The following is a 25,087-nucleotide window of genomic DNA, read 5'->3' as shown; positions in this document are numbered from 1 at the left end:
GTTCAGATCCACGCTTGTGAACAGAGACCCACGTACTCCAGAGCGCGGTTCTGCACCGCGCTGGCGGGCTGTTCGGGGGGTAACAAAAGGACCCGATTGTCTGCAGAGCGAGCACCCCCCGGGAGCGGGGCTCGCAGCCGGGGACCTACCCTGCGGCGCCCATCCGGGGGCTAGCTCCTAACTCTTTCCCCACGGAGCCCTAGTCGCGTCCCCTCCCCTTTTGATCCTTTTAAAGTCGGTGGCACCGAGGTCGCTGCAGCCCCGGCTCATCCATCTCTCCAGCGGGTTTTTTCGGTTTGTTTGTTTGTTTTGTTTGGTCGTGTGCGATTCCCCCACACTCATGAACATTCACAGGTCCTACCCCTATCACAATAGCGAGATATGGGAGAGCGCGGAACAAAACCCAGGATTTCGAAGAGCTGTCGTCTATAGGTCCGCTGAGCCCAGCCAGAGTTTCAGCCCGAAACTTGGCTCTCCGAGCCCGCCCGAGACTCCGAACTTGTCGCATTGCGTTTCTTGCATCGGGAAATACTTACTGTTGGAGCCTCTGGAGGGAGACCACGTTTTCCGCGCTGTACATCTGCACAGCGGAGAGGAGCTGGTGTGCAAGGTAACCAGCCCAGCATTGCTTTTGCTTAAAAAAAAAATCATCCCGGGTCCTTGGCAGGGGCTGGGATAGTGAGAAGGGTCGCTGAGCCCTGAAGTCAGGGGCGGGAGGTTCGCGGAATCATTACGCGTGGGCCTTGTTAAATGGATTTATTTGTGTGTCTGTCCACGTTTGACGAGTTGCGAAGTTTTTAGACCCTTTCAGACAATGGGGCGGGGCTGCAGCGGGGGGCGTTTTGGGGAGAGCCGGGGAGGGTTGCGAGTCTGAGCAGGGGGCAACGGACACGCGTGCCCTAGGAAGCTGGTCGAACTCCTGTGCACAGGTCGGGTTACCCTTGCCCGGGGGATTTCTCTCTTGGTCGAGCCCCCCTCCCCTCCCCCAGGAGGACTAGGGAATCCCGGTTGGTTTTCAGACGCCCGCTCACTTGGTTCCCTTTGTAGCCATTGTTCTTAGCAGTCTGCAGGTGCTAAACCTTTGTTCCAAAGGTGCCCTTTAAAGGAGACAAAAACAAAAAACAAAAAAAAACAAAAACACTTCCCCTCTGGCTGGAGCCCAGGGCTCTAGTGGGCAAAGGAGTTTTAAGAAGCCTTTTCTTCTGCTTGGAGCCTGGAAAGGAAGGCTGTATTGGAAATCAACCCCTTGAGCACTTTTGGGAGAGCAAGGGAACCGCTGGCTCTGTCTTTTGGTCCGGGTTTCTTCGCATCTTCAGATTTCCTGTCTGCACACCCTGGTGGCCTGCTCCCACGGCACCACAACACCACCGCTGCCTGTTAGAGACTGTCCTTTGGAGCCCCCTGTGCTAATACCAAGAAGGGGCACGTCATTTTCCTTTTGTCTTTGACCCTGAACAGTGACCGTTTTTGTGTCTCTGTGTGTCTGTGTCTTTGTGTGCGTTCACCAAGGGGAATTGAGGAGAGTAGTAACAAAAATATTCGACTACAGTCTCTTTCCTATGCAGTGGAGAGCATACTACCTAGAATTGGATGTAGATCAAGAATACATTACCACTAAAATTTAGGTCTTTTGCATTGTTTTCTTTAGTTTTTGAGGGGGAAGTGGGGTTCCTGCTGCCTCTGAAATGGGTACCATGCACATCTGTGCTACAAATACTGTATTACATACACGTTCCTCATTAATCGCTGGCGGCTTTGTGAAATCGCCCTATTTCGTGTTGAATTGGAGCGCTTTCCTTGCAAAAACCGGATGGGTGAAGATCTCCAGGCAGTTTTGAGATTATTTCTGAACTTAAAGGAAACCAAAGACTCTTTTAAATATTGCTTTTTGCATGTACTAAGCATTGGGAGCTTTTGCATCTTCTCAAAGTTACGTAATCAAGAGCAGCTATGCCCAGCTAAAGCATTAAATTCAGTAGGCAACTCTAAGCCCGTCGGGAGCCCCGCACACTGCACAATAGGACAGTCATCCTTCGAAATGAATTGAATCCACCAAGCTGTCATTCTCTTATGAAATATGCACCATCATCGGCAGTCGTGTTCCCCCTCCTTTTGCTCACTTCAGCACAGCATTTTACTATTTTTTTTCCTCCCAAAGGCTAAAGATGATTGTAAGTAATGAGAGTCCGCTGCCAAATCCTGCAGGAGCATCTTGCTATTATTTCTTTGTTTAAAACACAGGCTTGTCTCTGGCCTCTGTTCTTTCTCATTTCAGATCCTTCAGACATATTTCATCCTGTAGCTGACCTTACAGTGTCATTTGCAGACTTGCTCTCTGGCCCCAAACTGTACTTAATCTGCTGGTTTAGTTTATTGCAAAGATTGAATCAGCCCCTCCACCAATTACAGTGTGGCTGCAAGTGGAGTTTAAGTGCAGTATCATTGTTCTGCTTGACAGAGGTCATCCCTTTACAACATCGGCAGCTTCTGTTCTCCTGCCTTCTTACTACCCGAGGTGCTCTGGGTGACTTCTACAAGCATAGCTGTGTGCCAGACTCTCCAGGAGAGTTTTATGAGGGTGATTCTGGGAGCTACCCCAATATATGCACTGTGAAGCTTTTTTTTTTTTTTTTTTCATAGCTTGCTACAACAGTGAATCCACCTCCTTTTGATGTCTTAGCATGTGGGGGTTCCTGTTTCTTAGCTGGGCGTTCTTGCAAGAAAAAAGTGCAAAAGCAGATTAAACGAAAGGTTGTGTTTACTGGGGCAGACTCTGGAGAGGGTTTTGGGAGGGCAATTCTTTCTGGGAGGGGGATGCAGGGGAGAGCTTCCAGAAAATAGCCAAAATTCCCCGCCTGATTATGTCTCCACGTGCCCACTTTAGTTAGCCTAAGGAGGGGCAGATCTTTAAGGGGTTCTTTAGCTGTTTTCACACAAAAATTCTTATAGCTACTGTGCAAAATGACATAATTACTATCTTGGCACAATGGGCACTTCTTTTTTCCCCCCGACGTGATGAATGTGGCCTGATCGTAGGGCCTTATCTGAACTGTCACATTATATAACCAAGGCTCCCAATTAACATTTAAAAGGAGCTGGCATCCAGGGCTCATGGCTTGATTTTTTTTCTTTTTGCACTTGAGGGTGATGGTTTAAAATACCAATCCAAGCCTATAAATGCCTGTTATAATGCCACTAATAAAAGTTTGGCTCCTTCCCGGTGTAGGAGGACGTTAAGCAGTGTTTTTTTTTTTCCTTTTCTGTCCCCATTTTGCAGTTTTGCACTCTCCCACAAAGGGGCTGGCCACACTGGAGAGTGACCCTGAATTTGTTGGGGTTCTTTCATTAACTCTCTGTCCATTCAGCTTTTCAGCCTGGCGCTGGGAGAGCAGGCTAACCATGCTGACCAAAGGTTGTTTTGTTTTATTTTATTATTGTTATTTTAAAGGTAACTGGAAACAGGAAGTGCATTATAAGTAATTAGAACTGTAGGCCCTGGCGACAGAGGCCCACAGCCTGGCCCTGCAGAGCAAATCATGCTTGTTACATAATGCAAGCCTGTTGACACTAGCCACTGTGTATGTGTGTGTGTGTGTGTGTGTGTGTGTGTGTGTGTTCCTCCATGAAATTCCTCCCTGGTTTTGTGGCCTGCAGTCTCTGTGCTAAGGTTGACTCAAGCATTCAGATTCCTAATTGAGCAGGCCTCTGAGGTCACCGCTCTGAGGTCATCCTTTGACAATATCTGGGTGTGATTTGTGGTCTCCGGGGAGGTTCCAGCATTCATTCTAAATTCGAGGGTTGTAGTGGCAACAGCTGTGCCACTTTCCTGAGCTACCTCATTATGGCTCATTCACAGCCTTTCTGTGGACTTTGCTTCCTCAGCCCCAGTTAGCACCAGCCCCCTTGAGGTGCTTATTGTCCCTGTTTGACTCACAGGTTTTTTCTTTTTTCTTTTTCTTTTTTTTTTTAATGCCTCAGTTACTTAACTCCTGGATTTTACATTGCAGCCTGTGTTCCTGCATGGGCCCCAGAAAGCCCAGGAATCCCTCAGAGGGTTCTAAGATCTAAGAGGGTTCATGCATTTGAGACGGAGCCTTGGCAGCGAAGAGAATTGAGACAGAACTTCCTGGGTGGGATCAGGACCCAGGGAAGGTTGTGGTGTCTAGGGTGAGAGTATTCTTACAAGAGGGAGGTTCTTTGTCTGTGTGCTTTATCCATCTATTTGGATGAACCCAGCCAGAGTGATGATGATCGCCTAGACAGGGGGGTTTCTCTGGCATCTCTCCTACCACTCTCCAAATACTGGGGATGGGTTTTCACCTGGGACCAACTGACAGGTGCTCACTGCTGTCACAGAAGAAAAGCTAGAGTTTCTTGCTAGACCTGCTTTTAAAGGAAACACCCCCTCACCACCCCATAGCACTTCCAAGTAAGACTCCCCTTACCCACATCCCCCCCCCCCCCACCCAAAGCAAGGGAAACCCCCATTCCAATGCTAAGTGCTGGTCTAGCTGGGTTAGTATAGGCTTTGAAATGAACGGAAAGCTCCCCTTTCCGCCCTCAACGTTTTTCTGTTGTGTTCATTTCTCTTAGGTCAATCTGTTCAGAAGGCATTGACGGAGCATTTTTCTTTTTAAGGAACAGTGAGGTGGCATTTCACAGGCTAACTCTGATTCATAGAAAAAAATCATTGCATGATTGATTCATTGAGTTAGATATCTGTGGAGGGAAGCCAGTCTGATCCCCTATGGAGAAGGCCCATATGCTATTCCTAACGCTGCCGTTGGGGGCAAGATTTAAGCTTGTTTCCTTTGCCTCGGTTTGCCCATCTGTAAAATGAATTCATCGCACGTGGAGAACTATTACGGAAAGTCTAGATGTATGATGAATTAATTGTTCATTCAGGTACATTTTTGGTGCGCTTATAAAACATAAATAGATACTTGTTTCTGCCCAGTGGTCACTTGATTTTTTTTTTTCTCTAAGTATTTTTTGTAGTCCTTTTCCCCCTATAAATATGTTCTCTGCTGGGGAGAATAATAAAACCCTTTGGGCTTAAGTACTAGCTCAGTCAGTCAAGTGCTAGCCGTACAAGCATGAGATCTGAGTTTGATCCTTGACACTCACATCTAAAAAGCTAAATGTGGTGTTGCATACTCTGATAATACAGGGACAGGAGGATTCCAGGGCTCTCTAGGTCCAAGGCCAGTGAGAGACCCTGTATGAAGTTTTTTGAGGAGACATACCTGAGGTTAACCTCTGGCCTCCACACACACACACACACACACACACACACACACGCACACGCACACGCACATGTACACATAGAGACACACACACAGACACACAGGCACATACACACAGACACACAGGCACATACACACAGACACACAGACACACATAGACACAGGCACATACACACATATACAGACACATAGACACACAGGCATACACAAACACACACACACTGAATAATAAAACTTAGCGTTTGTTTATTTACCTCATTTTACCCCTAAAATCCCCTCAATATTGAATCAATTTTCATTTACCCATTTTGTGCCAAAGATTTGGAGGTCCCAGGCAGTCAAGAGATTAGTTGTGCACTGTACAGCGGGTAGCAGGCAGAACTGGTGTGCTCGGGGTCTGAGTTTCATACCCTTTATGTCATGTCACAGCACAAGCCTGTGGGAGGCTTCAGCATTCTGCGGTTTGGGTCGTAGGAGGCACCGCTGACTGGGATCCTGTCAATTCTGCCCTAGGTGTTTGAGATCAGCTGCTACCAGGAGTCCCTGGCCCCTTGTTTCTGCCTGTCTGCCCCACAGCAACATCAACCAAATCACAGAAATCCTCCTGGGGGAGACCAAAGCCTATGTGTTCTTTGAGCGGAGCTATGGAGACATGCATTCCTTTGTCCGCACTTGCAAGAAGCTGAGGGAGGAGGAGGCAGCCCGACTGTTCTACCAGATTGCCTCTGCCGTGGCCCACTGCCACGATGGAGGGCTGGTGCTGCGTGACCTCAAGCTACGGAAATTTATCTCAAGGATGAAGAGAGGTGAGTGTGGCTCAACCCATGCAGATGTGAGTGTGTGTGTGTGTGTGTCTGCTTTGATAGAGTGTCTCCATCTGCATCGGCAGGGAGCTTGTTCTGCTGCCTGCTGTCCAGGTGAGGGTTAAGGCAAAGAGAACAAAGAGAGAATATTGTGGTGTGGTGCCCCCACGCTCTCCTCAGCAAACACGAAGCCATTACTCCTGTCGTGAAATGTTCAAAGGCCAGGGGATGGGGTTAGTCTGTGACCTGCTGAATGTGTGTGTTTTGTGTCATGAATTCTGAAGGGGGCTACAAGCCAGTGTGGCAGTTTTGAAGTCGACAAAGGCAGGCTTATGAAGACCCTGTGCCATCAGAACATTCACTACCTAGAGGATAATGTTTATAGCCCTTCCACTCTGCCAGTAGCTGTTTCCCATGCATGTAGTAGGTGTGCCCCACGGGCTTGGTAGTGAATGTCAGACACCGGACCTGCAATAGCTAGAGGCGAGTCCCCAGTCCTGTGTGATGTGGAATAGGGATTGTTAGTTCTAACTACATCTTGAAGAACCAAGGAACATGTTAGGTGAGAAAGAGCCTATCAGAGGCAACGTTGAAAGGACTGGCTTGCCAGGTGTGGAGCTGATGGTGTAAGCTTTTGCACCAAGGAGACCTGACTGTCTCAAGAAGCATCTGTTCAAGACACGGGCATCTGGGCTTCATGGACAGACCATTAACTCATCAGGTTCCATTTAGCCAACCTGGGCGAAGCCCATCTTTCTCTCGCTCCTACAACTTCCTTTGGAGAATGGACTTTCTTAGAGGGATGCAAGCAATGCACTTAGAGCCCTCACCACACCATTTGTTCTTTATGCCCCAAGAATTGTTTTAAGAGGATCAACACACCTGAGTCCATGGAGTCTCAAGTCTTGAACTTGATCATTCTCAACTGGAGAAGAGGGTAGGGAATGTCAGGACTCTCCACTGGACCATAGGATGGCAGTCTGGTCCACTTCCCTCATACCCTCATCCTGCTGACATTTTCTTTGGTACTCTGTAAATTACATAGAACTTGGGAACAGACCTGTCTGTCTTCTGTTTTCTTTGACATCCAGGTCGGTGACCTGTGATATTTTCACACCATTGTTTGCAGAAGTCCATTGTCCCTTTCTCCGTGAGCCTGATCTAGTCATTTGCGCTCCTCTCTCTCTCTCTCTCTCTCTCTCTCTCTCTCTCTCTCTCTCTCTCTCTCTCTCTCTCCCCCGCTTCTCTTCTTTCTCTCTTTCTCCCTTCCTTCCTTCCTTCCTTCCTTCCTTCCTTCCTTCCTTCCTTCCTTTCTTTTTTCTTTCTTTCTCTCGTTTGTTTATTTTCTCCTCCATGTTTCGAATTAATTGGAGACTTAATGTCTGGCAAGCACTTGGGGCTTAGCAAAGGAGAAGGGCCTGTTGTTACTTAACCCAAACAGAATAATTTCATGGGTGATTATAATCCAGCTGTGCATACAACATGTAGAAAGCTTCTGGGCTTCTTGTGCCTATAAAGGTTGGTTATCCTTTACATATTTTTACATGTGGCGGTGGGTGGGCACTAGCAACTCTGGAAGCTAATGTCCTGGTTTTATTGAAATGGCTTCATTTTTTTTCTTTAATGAAGTTAAGAAACAGGCTTCCCTAAGATTAGAATGTGGACGATTCTCACCTTTTCCCTTCTTCAGTCAGATGTTCCAGCCCTTGGAACACAGGTGACTGGTCCTTATGCTTTTGTCTTTAATCATCCTTTATGACCTTGGGATGCCCTCTCTCAACCTCATGCTCATCCTCCTTGTGTTGTTATGGCTTCACCATGGTGGCTCTTCATTCTTCTTCAGTTTTAACGTACATGTTTCTGCCTCTTTGATGTTCTCATTTGGAAGATGAGTATGAATTGACCCAAGATATTCTTTTTACTATCTGTTCACCTACAAAAGTAAGGCATGGTCAGCTTACTTAATTCTTTGTAAAGATGGAGGGGGAGAGAGAAAGAGAGAGAGAGAGAGAGAGAGAGAGAGAGAGAGAGAGAGAGAGAGAGAGAGAGAGTATGTGTGTGTGTAGCTGCAGAGCAAACCCTTTTGGACATTATGATGAGCACTCTACCATTGAGCTATATCCCAGCCCATAAGCACTTTGTAGCCAGTGTCTATGAAAGCGGGACTGCTGAGGTCTCAGAGTTAACAGCAAGAAAGAGCAGAAGGTGCATGAGTGTCTCTAGGAAGCTAACTTGGCTGTCAAGAACTCCATTCATCTCACAGAACACATGAGCCCTCAAATGCTCTAGCCATCTCCCATGGGCTCTGCATGATTAAACATTCCTTTAGAGACCTAGTCAGGCACCAGGGAATGTCAGGGTAGCACATCCCAAAATCACACTTGGTGTGGGAAGTCCTTCTGTCTGTGTGTTGCTTTTATTGGTTAATGAATAAAGAATTTACCTTGGCCTGTGGTAGGGTAGAGTAGATCTAGGCGGAGAAAACTAAACTGAATGCTGGGAGAAAAAAGGCAGAGTCAAGAGAAGCCATGCTTTTCAAGAGAAGCAGAGACCAGAGACAGACGCCGGACAGAACCTTGCCCATAAGCCACAGCCACGTGGTGATACACAGATTATAAAAATAGGTTAATTTAAAATGTAAGAGTTAGCCAGAAATACGCTTAAGCTATTGGCCAAACAGAATAGCAAATAATTCAGTTTCTGTGTGGTTATTTCGAGTCTGGGTGGCCAGGAAACAGACAAGCAGCCTCCTACCAACACACACCTCCTGCGAATAAAGGAAGTGAGTCAAAGAAAGTATAGCTATCCTCATGGTACAGAACACTAGAGCATGGCCCAGAGGCAGCCTTTGTCTGATTTCTAGCCCTTTCTTCTATGGTCCTCTGGAAACAGCCCCGAAACAACCAAGAAGGACTTCTTTGGCAGCTCCTTGTTTGCTTATTCAAGCAGCAATTTTTCCTCTCTTTCATCCGTTCTCCCTTTGAGATAGTTTTGCAATATAGCCATGCTACTTTGGAATTCAGTATATTCCTGCTTCAGTCACCCAAGTATGTAGGCATGGGCACCAAACCTTCTGTTTTCTGATCCCAAGAGCAACAGAAAGTAAAGCATCCTGTGGCAGAGTTGACTGAGTCTCACTTGTGTAGAACAAGCGCTGACTTCTGTGTAGGTTTTAGATGGGAGACTACCTTTGACTGAACCCAGAGCCTTCTCTGGAGGATTCTTTAGTAGAACTGTCAGTGGTTTACCAACACGATGTCATTTTGATGACACCCAAGGTCATGTCCAGACTTAAAGCTAGTGTACCCGCCCCTGCTGTATTGAGTTGTTGACAGCTCAGCTTCATCTGATTGCCTTTGGCTTTGGTTTAAGTTCTATATTCGGGTCCTTGTCTTGAATGTCTCTTCCTGTTTACAAGCTGCAGCCTCCTCAAGAAGACTGCCGTAACAGTAGCGTCCCTGGAAGGTGGTTAGTGTTCAGGAAGAAGATGCCGTGACTCAAGTGCAGAGCAGGCACTCTGTATGTGTTGGCTGTACTTGAAGTCGTGGGGGAGAAAAGTGTCGTTAGGCATGGACAGCCCAGAAGGCTTGGTGGGTTCATGAAACGATGAAGGATGAGGTCACGCTCTACAGCAGCCTTGTCTGGTGGATAGTAGTTCTTTCCTGTGTAAGGGTGATTCCACCTAGACTCAGGAAAGGAGTGTGTTTCTGCATTCCGCAGCTCCACTTCAGTGTTCACCCTGAAGACCCACCATCAGTGAGTCTCATTTTGATGAATCTCCAGCCTTCATTGAGCTTTCCCGGGGCACCCCTCAATCTTGCAGAACCCTTCATGGCCTCCCCCCAATCTGATAAAAGAGAGAAAACTTACCCACATTGCCACAGGGAATCCCCAGTACCTCCAGGCCTGTGTATATCGGGTACTTGCTTGGTTAGCATATCGCTAGAGACCCATGTGTTTCAGATGGACCCTGCAAAGGAAGGTCTGAATTTAGGAGAAGTGAGCCAAAATGGTTGTCTGGGTTCTAACCCATGCTCTTGTACTTATTAAGAAATCTTGCCCTGACAGAACACCGAAGCTGTATGCCCAGACTGCCCTGACTATAAAACAGAATTAGGAAGACCTTTCTCATAGAAGGAAAGGGATCAGCATTGACCTTAACCTCTACATCTGCTTCACCCGCCTCTTTATATCTTTGCATCCTAGGCTGTTGGGGACAGCGGTGGGACACTCTTCCAGCCGTGGCCTTCTGTCTGTTTTGTCCAGTTAGCTTCTTCTCCTGGGACAAGACTTCTTGCCCCCCTTAGGCTCCACCCCCTAACCTCAGATCACTGTTTACATCTCCCAGCACAGAAATGTCCCATGTGAACTCAGAAACTCGCCTTCTTACATGCTGCTGGTCCACAGATCTTTATCTCTTAAGGTGGTTGCTTTCATTTCATCTGCTGTGTGGCAGCCTGTCGGCTTAGTGCCTGCCTTTGCAGGCTGGGCGCTGAGACCTCCTGTGTGCACTCAGGGGAACTCGGGAGGGGGAGGCCTAGGGATGCAGGTGGGCTTTGTACTGCTTGTACCTCCTTGTTAGGAAGAGCCTTCCTCCCTCCCCACCAGCAGAGGCTGAGGCCATCTTTCCAAGGTGTTGCCTGTCTGTGTTGGCTCTTCCTTTTAGGTCTTTAAGTTGCTCCCCACCTCCACCGAGGTTTCTATACCTGATAAAGATTCAGGGCATGCATCAGAGCCCCAGAGGCTCAGCTTTCTTTCACTAATAGCTATATATAATTTTGAAAATTGTAGCTATTCTATTTTAGGTAAGTTCTCTCCTCTCTCTCTCTCTCTCTCTCTCTCTCTCTCTCTCTCTCTCTCTCTCTTTGATGAGATAGAGCTTCCAGGAAATCTTCATATTTATGTAGACCATATGTCCTTGTGCCTGTACCAACTGGTGGGACAAAGTTCTCTTTCCATTGTACCCCTAACAAGCTCCCTAGGATGGCTAGGTGTCCTTTTCCCATGCATCCCTTTGCTTATGTGGCAGACATCTCCTACTTTATTCTCGTGCACAGGAGTGAGTGTATATGCATATATGTATATGCTTGTACCTGAGGAGGCCGGTGGTCAACTATAGATGCTGTTTGTTAGGAGCCAGAAGCCAGGAACTGTTGTACGTTTTGAGAGAAGGTGTCTCACTGGGACCCAAGGTTCGCCCAGTAGTTAGGTTGACTTGGCAGTCAGCCCTGGGGATCTGCGTGTCTTCATCATCCCAACACTGGAATTATAAGTATAACCCCCCCGCCGCCACCGGGTTTAAACATGAATTTAGAACTCGGATTCTTGCTCAGCAAACACTTGATGGACTGAACTGTCTTCTCAGCCCCTCCTACTTGGTTCTCATGGCCTGACCTAAATACCCCTTACGAAGCTGCCCTCTGTTCCCTGTCCTGGCTCGTGCTGCACTGGTGAACTTTCTGGGGACAGAAGTGGCCTTTCATTCATGGCTCCCAGAACATGGCAGGCATTGCTATTTGTTGACTAAGTGCGAATCTCCTTTTTTTGGGACAGGAACAGCTCAGATTGGATTCCAATGGCAAGATGAGAGAGTCGGGGATAAATAGAAATCATCCGAATGTAGGTCGTTGCCTAGAAGGGGAGCCCAGAAAACTTATGGGTCCCCATGGAGACACCTTTTCAAAGACAGCTATTTTCAAAGTTGCACATTGAGTGAGGAATTAACCAGTTGCTGCAGGCTCAGTGTACTGATTTGTGCCTAAGGAAACATTATTTATGATCTTGTTCTCAGCAGGCTGTAATTTCATTTAGGAAGGGCTTTGCTCATCACTGTGATAATTGGCCATTCTTCCCAAAGAGCTTCCCAAAGCTCTTCCCCTAGAAGCAGTCTAACTCCTGGATATGTGTTGGCAGGATTATGTCTCCTTACTGGTTAGCCTCCACCAGTCAGCTAACTGCTGGGAGAGTCGGAGAGGCTCTAGCAAGTAGGAAGTGAGCACGGTGGCGAGAAAGACATGGTACTTAGATCTATGATCTCAGCTTCCTCTCTCATTGTTCTTAAGTGTTTTTTATTTGTGTGTATGTGTGTGTGTGTGTTTGCCACATGTGTTTCTGTGCGCACAGAGGCCTATAGAGTGTGTTGCATCCCCTAGAGTTAAAGGTGGTTGTGAGCCACCCAAATATGTGCTGGAAACTGAACTTGGGTCCTCTGCACAAACAGTAAGGGCTCTCAACTTTTCAGCCATCTGTCCTGCACCCTGAACCCTACCTTTTCTCTTTCTGGAGATAGTGTCGTTCTGTGAAGCCTCGGCTTGCCTCAAACCTGCAGTGATCCTTGTGCCCCTGTCTCTTTCGTGCTGAGGTTACAGACGTGCACCACCATGACGTTTTATCTTCTCTGTAATTCGTGGGAGATGCTCTAGGTAAGGCCCCCAGCACCGAGCCTGTTGCGCTGCCAGGTCATGAAGATCTTGTTGTCATCAAGGCTTCCAGTCCCCGCCTCGTGACACTGAGCTTCATAACTCTAAAATGCAGAGATTCCTTTATTCATTCAAGGAATGCTTGTTAAGCGCTGGTTATGAACCAGATACTTCTAGACGCTGGAGGCTACCGGGCCGAATGAGGCCCGTGTCTTGTTTTTATAGGACCTACATGGACCAGACTGACTCTTCTCTAACTTCTGTGCTTAACTTCATCGACTTCTAATTAGTTGGCATGTTTATTTAGATTTATTAATTGGGTGTTTGCGTGTGTGTACACATGTCTGCACTGGCACTCATGTACATGTGCGTTCGGGCACATGGATGCTGTGGTAAAATCAAAAGAAAATTTGTAGGAGCTACTTGTCTCCTAATACCGTATGGACTTGGAGGTCTGAACTCAGAGTATCAGGCTTGACAGCCAGTGCCTTCAACCACTGAACCATCTCACACTGCTGTATTTGAATGTACAAACTTAAACCCATTTGGCAGAGACTTTGTCAGTTTACAGATAAGGAAGTTGAGGCCCATTCTTTTCCAAAAGGGTTGCTGCAAGGTGATGCAGTTAGACAGGTATACACCTAGTGGACCCAGCCACCAAAGTCTTCCTGAAGCTCAGTTTTCTGAGGAGTTCTGACATGTATGGATGGTACCACCAAAAACCAGTTAACCAAAAACCCACAGGCAGTCCTGTTGTTCCGTGGGTGCACTCCGTCTCTTTCCTGCACTGTAAGAGAGGGACTTAGCATTTTAATTGCGTGGTGAGTGACAGTTGGTGAAATAGATGTGTTGATAGTCCCTCACCCCCAAGAAATATGCATATTGTAAGAAAATTCCCTGTCTGTGTCAAAATAGGAGGTAGAAGGCAGTGGATGGAAATACTTGACGAATGTGCTTTCCTAGCTCTCGCGGGGGTTTCTCTAGCCGATGGAAGGATCCAATCTGAAATTTTTCTGGGTTCCAGACATAGCTCATAAGTATTCTTTAAGGGTCCTAGAAAAGAAGGTTGGGGTTGGAGGAAGAGGGGCTTATATTCTAAAATCAGATGATCTTGCGATTATGTATGAAGTCTTTTGCTAGGCCCTCTTGCAGTGCTAGAGGTTGTGGGGCCGACATCAAGATAAGAAAGCCCATGATGAGGAAAACAGTAGTTCTTCTAGGTAGTTCACAGCTCCAGCAGCAATAGTGGACAGGAAGGAGCCACCTCTAAGAGGCAGTTGCTTCTGGGGGTGTGGGTCATCTGGGAAACAGTAAAGAGGACCGACAGGTAGGTAGGGCCTTGGATAGACCTCCTGATCTTACCCTTTACACCCAAAGCTAGGAAGAGTCACTAATGGATTTTTCCAGACCACTGGAATCAGAGTAGAACAGTAGGAAAAGTACGAGGCGGACAACCAGGGACAGTGAGATTGCAAGCTATATTCCCTACATCCCAAACATGTCTACACTAAAGCCTAGAGCAGGACCAGACTTCCTACTTCTCTGGGATTACTGAGTCTGTGTTTAGCCATATGTGGGGATCCCTGGTTTTTTGGGGCTGCTTGCCAGGTAGGTGAGGCATCTGTCTTCTGTCCCAGGGAGTGCATATCCACATGCACCCATGGCACTGCCCCCTCCCCAACACCAAGTCTTAGGGAGGAACTATCTAGATTCGTGAGCCACCTGGGCAGCGCAGCCTACCACACCACAGACACTCTAACGAACACGGACCCCAGGGAAGCTTTTCTGAGAGGTGAATCAATCGATTGAATGATTGGGTAGGACACATCCTTCAGGAGCCCCGCTTCTAAGTACAGGAAGCAAATGGTGAATGGAGGAGTCAAGTGCTGCTTTTGTGTTCTACCTCGGGTTTCCCTGTCTGTTTCCATGGCGACCAGAGGCATGAAACCCTGTAGGCTGCAAGCTGTGGCTTATGTGGAATCTTCCAAGCAATAGAATGACACTCCAGGTGGAATGGCTTCCCCTGTGGGTCCAGTAGCCTTGGTGAGTCAGAGGCATGCCCACAATGCTGGAGGCTCCATGGCAGTGGGTGTGTCCTCAGGTTCTCATCCAGCTATGTCCTGACAGGTCCTTTCCCTTTCATAGCTGCCAGGGTCGCTCCAATTGTCTTGTGCATCCAATTCATGCAAATAACCAATCCCCAGGCTGTATGGTGCTACAAGATACCGTGGCATAGCTTCCCTGGCTTCTGCCTCCTTGTCAACATCTGACCTGCACCATGGAGGGTTTCTTGACTATGTAGCAGCTGCTTCCCTGCTCACTTATGAGCTACTCCAGACCGGAGATGGACAGAATCACTAATACTGGCCCCGGAGCAAAACTGGCTTGCAGTTCATTGCTGGGGAATTCTGTATGTACATGAAACGAGATTCAATGAAGGATTGTGTGGTGCTGTGTAGCAGCCTGCCCACTTCTGGTGTGGCTGCAGAATCAAAGCCATGCTTCCTATAGTGCTGGGTGGCTCCTTCCCAGACACCTCTGGCTACTCACTTTAGCAGGCTTTTTTCTCGCACCAGGGGCACATTTTCAAGAACAGAGCAAACAGCCTGGCTGCAGCTGACCTTTTCCCTCGGCTCCTAGTCTGCCTGGACCCCGAGGCTGACAGCCTTCTCTGGCCTCTTCTGCAGCTATGAACGATCTGCCACTGGATTTCCTGTCCCTGTCAGGCCCACTTTGCTGAACTGGCTGAGCCCCACCCTGTCCCACCCTGTCCTCACTTCATCCTGCCAGGAGTGCAGGGTGAGGCTTAAAGGTTTCAAAGCAAAACATGGCTTGCTGTTAGGACTGTGTCTTTTCTTTTCTCTTCTTTTCCTCTTTTTGTTTTGTTTTGGTATTTTTGCTTTATTTTATTTTGCTGTGTTTTTCTCCCCTCTCCTGTAGATGGGATACTATATTAGAGGATTAAAACAAAAACTCGAATTCGAATCTCAACTCTGCCATTCCTTGCCAGGTAGCCTTTAGCCAGTCTCCTGGACTTCGGGTCCCTCAGTCTTTTCGTCTAGCATGTGAATCCATCCACCTCTGTCTACATCGTGGACCATATATGACAATTAAGTACACATGGCAATTAGTTAACACATGTGATGTGTACATCAGTAAGTCTAGTACTAAAGAAAGTCTCCATCTGCTCAACTGTATGCCTTTGGATAGCTCTTCAACACCCTTCCTCTTTGAGCATGGGGACAAGATGTATTTTGGAGGGACAATACAATGGCATTTGAAGCTTCCTGACATCCATTCAGGGTTAGTTTTTTTTTTTTTTTTTTTTTTTTTGTTTTTTTGTTTTTTTTTTTCAGCTAGCTTGTGTGTGCCTTAGGGCATTTAATTCTCCGTACCTCAGTTCCCTTACTTGTCAGGAAGTATGCATAGCCTAATCCCTGTCTTTTATTTTATTTTTGATATGAGCCATAACAAGGCAGGCCCTCCAAGCCCAGCATCTGGTCGCTTCTAGTCCTGGCGACTGCTGTTTTTCATATCATCACATTCAGATTGTTAGGGTGTCCTAGAGGAGAGTTTACAGCCCGGCAGCTGCAGAATTATCAGGAATACAGAAGCCAGAAGAGCCCCTTTCGGAGTCTGTAGTTATGTGTGTTCATGTTTCATGGGAGAGAAACAATTGAAAGCCCGAGGTTAAGTTGCTAGCTGTTCTTGGTCATTGTAGGCACTTTGGGGCCTGTGCTGGGGTTGGGTGAGGGGGACCTGGATTTTGAGGGGGACTCCTGATACTCCACAGATGCTGAGAGAGGAAATTGTATTCGGTGCATCCGGCTTCCTCAGCTGGCACTGGACCATGGAGATACAAGTCTTGCACTAGGCTGCTGCCATCATCAAGTTACACAGACTGCACTCTTGCGCGCCTTGTTCACCTGTTGGGTCAAAAGCCAGGCAGCCACCTTCCTATGCCAGAGACAGACTGAAGTAGGCATAGTGAGAGCCAGCTGTCCTGGTTGTGTGCATTCTGTCCTAGGCTCCTGCATTGGACCTCGGCTCCTAGTTTATAGCTCTTCCAAATCCCACCATCCATCCTTGTTTCCTCCCTCTGCCCACCATGTCACTTTCAGAAGTCTGTCTTCTTCAAAAACCATCTCTACTTCCTCCACGCCCACGCTGCACATCCTGAGGATCTGAGGGTCAGAGCTGAGCTGGGCATGCACTAGCAAGAACATCTCAACCAAGGGGTGCCCAGGTGCAGAGGTTTCACATAGAACAGAATGGGCACAGCATTTCCATTAGTCCCAACTGCCCAGGCTTGCATTTACCCTTGCTCCTCTGCCTGCATCACTAGACTTTACAGTTGAGGGTGGGATGTCTCCGTTTAACAATAGGATCCATATAGTTGCCACCATGTGATAGGCAGCTCTGCCATGCTGGGCTCTATGGGATACTTTAAGTCTTGCATTACTTCATTAATCCTCAGCAAATCAGAGAGAATGGTTGTTGCCTTCCTTGTCATAGCCTAGATCCCCTTGTGCCTAGTTTGAGAGCTCCAGTGGAGTAAAATGCTCCTGGACGTCTTTTCAATGCCTGAATGATTAGTTGGACTATTTGAATCACCAGGTCCACAGATGCTCTTGTTGGTTTTTTATGGAAATAGACCTCCTCCTTTGCCAGGGAAATTCATCATTGCCCCCTCCCCAGACTGTTGAGGAGACTTCAGAGGAAGCCTGTTCATTCAATGTCTGCTCCTATCTGTCTGCAAATGTCCTTACCCAGGCACAGCCCTGGGAGAAGAAGCAGCTCCTTTCTGAGAGGAAAAGGTCAGGCTTGGAGTAACTGGGTAGCTCCCGTGGTTTGCACAACAGGACCTCAGGCACTGAGGCTGAAGCCCAAGCCTCCTGGCTCAGTTAGCTCTGGCCCTACCACACGGAAAACATCCTGGAAAGATCAGTGTTTAAAGATATGAATCCAGAACCCTGCCCCGACCCTGTTAGGAGTGATTGTAAACAAGCCGAGAATGTTTCCGGGGAGGAGCAGGTAGGGAGTGCCTTGGGACTGCATTTCTTCTCCATCCTGTCTCCAGGCTGCTCTTGTCCTCTCCCCTGGCCTGCCTTGGGTGCTGATGCTATGGAAGGAAGTAAAAGATAGCTGTGCCCCCTGGATGGAGGCCTTCCTTACTCCACGGTTCTGAGCGGCAGTGGCTGAACCTGCTCTGTGGAAAGATTGAGGAGCCAGCCCCCAGCGCCTAGCCAGGTGTACTGACTGACTTGGCCTGAGGCCCAGGATTCCTGGTTCACAGAAAAGAATCCTATACCCAACATAGTCGCTTATGCCATAATGCATATACATAAACACCTAGATGTAAAAAGATGCAGATTCATAAACACCTGGCTTGCATCAGCAATGTAGATGGCACTCGACATTGGTGCTTTCGTAGTTTTTAAAGAATGAAGTTGAGCTTGAAGCTGACTTAGTGTGTGCTTTGGTATCTGAGTTGTCCTGGTTCCTGGGACAGCATCAGCCCGTTGGCTTCAGCACTTGTGGAACCTGCTGAGCCAGGGAAATCCAACTGCTTCCCCACCACATCCTCAGAGCTTGCTGAATGTAGCCCTGGCCCCTATAGCAGTGGTTCGCAACCTTCCTTTAATATGGTCCCTCATGGTGCGGTGACCCCAACCATAAAAGTATTGTTGTTGCTACTTCATAAACTGCAATTTTGCTACTGTTATGAATCGTAATGTAAATATTTTGGGAGATGGAGGTTCGCCAAGGGGGTCATGAACCACAAGGTTGAGAACTGTTCACAGAAGGAGGATAAAGCTACCTGTCAGTTGGCCAGGTACAGCCCAGCCTCAGCAGCAGGCGAGTAGTTTTAGTAATGCTAACCAGATCTGCTTAATGTCTTAAGAGATGCGGATGCGAGGAGTGAGAGAGAAGGACTCGGCTTGGAGGAGTGGACAAGGTGGTAAAACCTAACCAACAGTCTAAAGGCCTCATTATTGGGGTCACACATGTCCCAGGATGAGGGGTCTGGATGCTTTGAGTGTGGGGTGGTAGGAATATGAGCGTCAGAATGTACAGTTGTGACGTTCAGGAGATGAGCAGGGACCAGACAACAGATTGGGAGATTTGACTCAGCTTAAAGCGCAGAGTTGAAAGACAGCCTGCTGACAATGGGAACCAGGAGTTCATTCCCTGAAATCCCATTTCCCTTCCCTGACCACATGCCTGGTTTATGTGCCTATCCTGATTTCTGCATAACTCTAGCTAGATAGGAGAACAGGAAGCCACTGTTCCTTTTCCAGCAGAGCAGAACCCCTCCCCCAGAGTAATGCCTGCTTCTCTGAGTCATTCCTATAAGTCATTTGGCACCAGGCGTGGGTCGAGGTGCTTGGACCACAGCAGCGACACGTAGTAGGGCTTGTCTGCTATTCCACAGTGACTCTGCTCTACCGCTCCAAGCTCCTGGAGCTAAGGAAGCCAGGAATCATCCCCAAACAACCACCAGGTGGTTTGTGGATTCTGAATACAAACTGTGTAGATGAAGGGGATGACATTGGCAAGGCTGATGGGAGGGAGAAACGGGCTGATTTGCGTGGGGCTCTGGGTGGGCCCACTTCATGTCACTCACTTGAGTAGAGACCCACCCACAGGGGAAGAATCTAGTAAGAAGGGACATTATGGAAGGTCCCCAGTGGACTGAGTCGCACCACTGCCTTTGAGGCACAGAGAAGCATGTGGGACACAGGTGTACTTGGAGGATAGGTACCCAGGCATGGGATCGCAGCTATAACAAGGACACTTCCTCCATGTGGATGACCCGAGACACTCCTTTGAGGGCTTCGTATGGCAATCCTGCCCTGCCCGACCTGAAACCCTCTGGTTCCAACAGTTAAACGTTTCCTGCTGTGACTAGCAAGCCATTCACACACAGAGATTACTTCCAAAGCCAGAGTTCAGAGCTAAAGCAGCAACTCTGCCTCAAGCCAATGGAACTGGGGGAGAGGGGTCAGTTTGGCTCCACCCTAGGCACGAGCTTTAAGGATGAAGTAGGGGTGGAAGGAGCTGTTGAGAGGAGACCTTTGAGTCTATGGCTCATGATCCCTCCCCACCTCTGCTCTCATATGCTCCTATCTGGGCATCTTGGAACATCTGGTAAGGCTGCTGAGTGGGTCACCACCACCTGTCACCTCCTATTAGGAGAAGTAGCTTGATAAAGAAGATTTGTTTTTAATCAGTTCAATTCCAGATTAACACAGCTAGCATCTTCCTTCTTATAGTCTTGTAGGCCATTAGGTACGGGAGCGTTCAGAAACATGCATGTGGTAGATTCTAGATGACGGCTGAGAAAAATGGCAAGGAAAATCCATGTTGCTGTGTATTATGGGATGTTAAACCTGGCATCGACACCGAGACAGCTCTGTGTGGATGGATGCATGGTGATCAGTGGGCATTATGAGAGTGAGCTAAATGAACACTCAAAAAATGAGTATGATTGCCAGGCCGTAGTGGCACACACCCTTTAATCCCAGCACTCAGGAGGCAGAGGCAGGCGGATCTCTGTGAGTGTGAGTCCAGCCTGGTCTACAGAGTGAATTCCAGGGCAGCCAGAGCTGTGACATAGAAGAAAAAAATCCCGGAGAAAAAGATGGTTATGTTGAATTTTACTTAATGTAAAAAGTTACTAGGTAAAAATAAAAACCAAACCACACACACACACACACACACACACACGCACCACAACCCATTTCTTCAGTGTTTCCTCTTTAAAGCTAATAAGCAGGAAGGTTAAGTGATTTTAGGTGAAGTCACAAAGCTGGAGAGATAGAACCTAGCTGAAGTCCACACTCCTAAAGACCGCACCATCCAGGAAAGCAATCGCTGTTTGAATTTGGACTCACTGACGTGTTCATAGGAGACCCTAGCAGCCCATCTTTGTCACCCCCCCCAACTGTACATAGCTCCAAGCAGCTCTCCTTAAGTAGACATTGTCAGTGGATTTCAGACCACCTTGAAAGCCTGAGACCTGCAGACCCAGGGAGGAAGAACAGAGGGACGACAGGAGGAAGACGGCCTTGGGCCGCAGGCTGGGGCTGATAACCAAGTGGCTTCATTGTAGTTTGCTCCAACACTTCCAAGCCGTTGCTCATTGAGCTCTCCGGCTCGTCCACACAAGCAAGGTGGAGGCCTAGACATGTCCACTTGGAGATGTGGGGGACAGATGCTGTGAATTCTTGGACCTTATAAGTGTACCCAAGTCCTAGCTCCACTCCAACTTTCCTTAGCCACCTTCTCAGCAGAACGCCAGGAGTGTGCTGAGAACCAGCCACGCAGAAGGGTTTCCTTTCAAACACTGGCAAGCAGAGTGTTTATAGGTCTCATGGAGATCAGGCTGGCCTCCATCTTGCTATTGATCTGAGGTTGTCTTTGAACTCCTAGTCTTTATTACCTCTACTTTTCAAGGGTTGTGATTACAGGTGTGTACCACCATGCCTGGAAGCACTCTGTCCTCCGCTCCAATCTCGTTTCTTTTAACACAATTGATGTAAGATGTCATCTCATTTCCCAGATTTTTTTTTTCATTGTGTACGTCTATTTTACACGCAATGATGACACCCTGGAGCCTTGTGGTGTTGATGGTGTAAACCAGTGTTAGCATCTCAAAGTTCCTTTTCATGGTTCCTGAAGAGCTGGGTGGACTGGGGATAGGATGAATAGCTTGAAGACGCTCTTGGGGGACATGCTGCTGTGTCATACCCATCTCCCCAGGCACACAGTTCCGTGTGAATCATTCACCTGTAATTTCTGGTAGGTGCCAGGTCAAGGACCCTAGTCTCTGGAAGTGTGACAGGCAGGTCAGGTGAAAATCTACAAATGTAGATGAACTTGATGTTTGGATGCCAAACTTAAGAGGGACTGAGTGGTGGAGACTGCTTATACTGAAATGTCCCAGCTTGTGCCTGTGTCCCAAAGAGAAGCATTGGGTACAACTAAAGAACAAAACGGTAAACTGAGGAATTCTTGTTCATTTCCCAGTAAAAAGACTTAAAGAAAATTGCTTAAACCTCCAGCCTCAGTATCCTATCCTGTGAGTCGCATCCAACTGGTTACATGGATGGATGGATGGGTGGATGGATGGATGAATGGACAGACAAACAGCAGCAGCCCTGATGAATCAGTGTGTCTCCCCTCATCCTTAGGAACTCCTGTCTTTCTCTCATTTCTACAGGACTCGTGTCAAGCTGGAGAGTTTGGAAGATGCTTACATTCTCCGGGGTGATGACGACTCCCTCTCTGACAAGCATGGGTGCCCAGCGTATGTCAGCCCAGAGATCTTGAACACCACTGGCAGTTATTCGGGCAAGGCCGCGGACGTGTGGAGCCTGGGGGTGATGCTGTACACCATGTTGGTGGGGCGTTATCCCTTTCATGACATTGAGCCCAGTTCCCTCTTCAGTAAGATCCGCAGGGGCCAGTTCAACATTCCAGAAACTCTGTCGCCCAAGGCCAAGTGCCTCATCCGAAGCATCCTGCGACGGGAGCCCTCAGAGCGGCTGACCTCACAGGAGATTCTGGACCATCCTTGGTTTTCTACAGATTTTAGCGTCTCGAATTCGGGATTTGGTGCTAAAGAGGCATCTGACCAGCTGGTGCCAGATGTCAACATGGAGGAGAACTTGGACCCTTTCTTTAACTGAGCTTAAGGCCCACGGACACTTAGCAGGTACCAGGAGCAAGAGAGGGTCCCAGAAAGGAGTTCTGGACCACAGGTGGCCTGGCTGAGAAGCAAGACGGACACTTGTATTTACACATTTCTTGGTTCAAAGGAGGAATACCTTCCAGGAGCTGACCGAACACTTAGCATGGGAACAAGACCTGTGGGATGGGGGTTGGGTTTAGATGGTCAGGAGCCCCTCCCCTAAGCTTCTCTTCCCTGGGGTAGCCCGGAGAGACCCCTCTGCCAGTTGGGCTACTTCATCTACCCCCCTTTTCATTTTATTCAGAAATAGTTGCAGGTCTCGATAGAACTGAAACTCTTCTGCCTCAAACACACACCTTGGCATTGCACTGTTAGCATTTAACTTCTTGTTATGATTCAGGGAAGGGACAATTGATCGAAGATTTTTTTTCTAAACAGGCCAACCAACCACCTATGTAATAATTAATGGGATTCACTTAAAATGATAATAATAATAATAATAATTCGGTGCACACAGACTGACCTGAAACCTGGGTGCTAAACAAAAAGAAAATGAAAGTTCCATTTGTCACCTCTCATTCTCGCTTTTCAACTCATTTCTTATAAATAAGTGATTTCCTGTTCCGATTCAGGCTTTGCTTCCTGGAGAGGGAGAGGGAGAGGCAGATCTGTTCTGTGACAGACAGTTCTGCTTCTCATCAGTTGGGTTTTTTTTTTTTTTTTTGTAGCAGGAAACGATTAGAAGTCAAAATTCCAGATGTAGTATCACAGTCTGGGGAAAGAAGAAAGGAAAAGAGAAAAAAATCCAACTCCTTTCTGGGTTTTGTTCTTTTGAAGGAAGAGGGTTCTCACTGCAGATATTGCTTTCTGCTCTGAATACAGCGAGGGATTCCAGAGGGGCGGGGGGCAGGGGTGGCTCCTGGAGTCAGATCTCATTGATGATGCTGATCTCAACGTTGTGATTTTGCTTTATGGGAAACTAGTAAAACGAGACAGGTTGTCCCATGTGTATAAAATATAGGGCAGCTATTTCCTTTTCTTTGCTAAGAATGGTCCTCTGGGCTTGGGAAAAGCCCTCCGGTTTGAACAGAAGGGATGATAAAAACACAAACAGCTCTCTGTCCCAATACGCACCTTTGTATTTTCAAGAACTCTTGTATTTATTAAGGAAAATGTCACATTGTGATGTATTAAGCCAGTACTTCAATTACGGGTCGACGGGATGACATGTTACATGCTGTAGTTATCACTTATAATTTGTCCCCCTGTTTGAGTATTTCTGTCCCTGGAATAACCTCTCACTTGGCTCTTTCTAGATAGCCTTATTTGATTTCGAGTGGCAAAATGTTTTCCTTTTGTATTCGGGCTTTTCTATTGCTGTATGATACAGATCTCTTTTGGCATAAATATTTGTGTTCCCAGTACCTCAGTCATTTGGGTTTTACTGCCTGCATATGTTTTGTGAAATGGTCCTGTTTTTGGGTAGGTAACACGTGGACTCTAGTGTGTAAATGTTACTTGAATCTGTGCTTCACTCTAGTATGTGGCATGTGTGTGCGGACTCTTGGATGCTTCATGCCTACTCCACAGGAGCCCCTGTCCCCAGGAGGGTGGCTTCCCCATTCATAATCAGGAGACAAAGCTGCCATGGATATACCCTTGGTTCTATTTTGATAATGGAAGATACAGAGAGAGGGATGTTACAGTCAGAAGATGGTGCTGTGGCAAGAAGGACCTTCTGTCTTCTCTCTCCCCTGTCTTTCGAGTACTGGGTGGGAGGAAGGATTGGTGACATGCATGGTGGGGACTAATGGCCTCTGGTGCTTTGTCCTGTATTTGGTTTAATGTTTTTGTCCTAATCTCTTCAATCAATAAAATTGTGCGTATTTAACTAAAAGTCTGGGGTCTAGGAAATGATTTTTTTTCCCTGCCAATTTGTTTGTGGCCAGCCCATACCAAGCAAGGCACCCATGATTTCCCTAGGTTTACACTCTTCCCAGTCAAACCAGGGTTCATCAGACCTAACTACCTCATTGAAGTGGGGAACACACTGGCCAATGTAGATGTGATAGCTCGGAATTACCCACCATATCACTCCTAGGAAGGATAAATCATGCTCCATTTACAGGCATGGGTTTCCTCAGATGGACAAGCACGTGTCTCGTCAAAGGGGAAACAGCTCGGAGATGTCAGAGGGGACTCCTGCGCTTTATGTCTGTTTAGTCTCAAGCCTTTTCACCGGCTGTGCTATCAGAGTTGGGGGATTCTCAGGGAGTGTAACAGCCACCCCAGAGTTATCTCTGTTACTCTACACCTCGATCCCTTCCGCCACGTGGATGGTCTGGGGAAAGCCACACCCAGTACAACACAATTTGAAATATCCAAGCGGCATTCTGTTGCAGAGCGCTTCAGTGTCGTCCCATTGATGATATACAGGAGGACATGGCTGCTCAGAGATCAGTTTTTCTAACTCCAGGGTGTCTACAATTGGAAGACATCACCCCTGTGACCTCAGTGCCTGGCCGGTGGCTGGCCTGTAGTCTGACAACACTAGAAGGACGCAGTCCCTAAATGGCTGCTCACGAATGTGTAATTTGTGCCGGATGACGTAAGCTGCGCACTTTTCTCCCAGTCCCAAGACTCCAAGATGCACAGCGTTAGAAGACAGCCAGGAAGCTCTTGCAAGGCTACACATTGGCTGATCCAAGTTTGCTGCTCTCTCACTGCCTGTGATTAAGCAGGAATGGGCCTTTTGCCTAATGAATACCAGTTTGAATTGTGTTGTATCAGATCTTTGCATATGTGACTGCTGGAGCTGCTCAGGTCTCTGGCACGTACTCTGTACCTATATAAAAATTAGCTTCGACCTCTATGGAACTTAAACTTAGCAAGCTCCTCTCTTTTTCTCTGTCTCTCTGTCTC

General features: G+C 47.6%; 1 protein-coding gene across 1 annotated transcript; it reads left to right on the top strand.

Annotated features, from left to right (window-relative positions):
• The first annotated feature begins 340 nt into the window (after positions 1–340).
• Trib2 (tribbles pseudokinase 2) lies at positions 341–24,062 on the top strand. The gene is given in 7 exon segments (XM_038319092.1): positions 341–358; positions 360–426; positions 429–610; positions 5,760–5,816; positions 5,818–6,034; positions 6,037–6,052; positions 21,695–24,062. Coding segments are annotated over 7 exon segments (1,026 nt in total). The 3' UTR covers positions 22,164–24,062.
• The last annotated feature ends 1,025 nt before the right edge of the window (positions 24,063–25,087 follow it).

This window comes from Arvicola amphibius, chromosome 2, assembly GCF_903992535.2.
Source record: "Arvicola amphibius chromosome 2, mArvAmp1.2, whole genome shotgun sequence".
Lineage (NCBI taxonomy): Eukaryota > Metazoa > Chordata > Mammalia > Rodentia > Cricetidae > Arvicola > Arvicola amphibius.
Note: the sequence above shows the minus strand (reverse complement) of the source record. Positions and strands in the feature narration are given on the sequence as shown.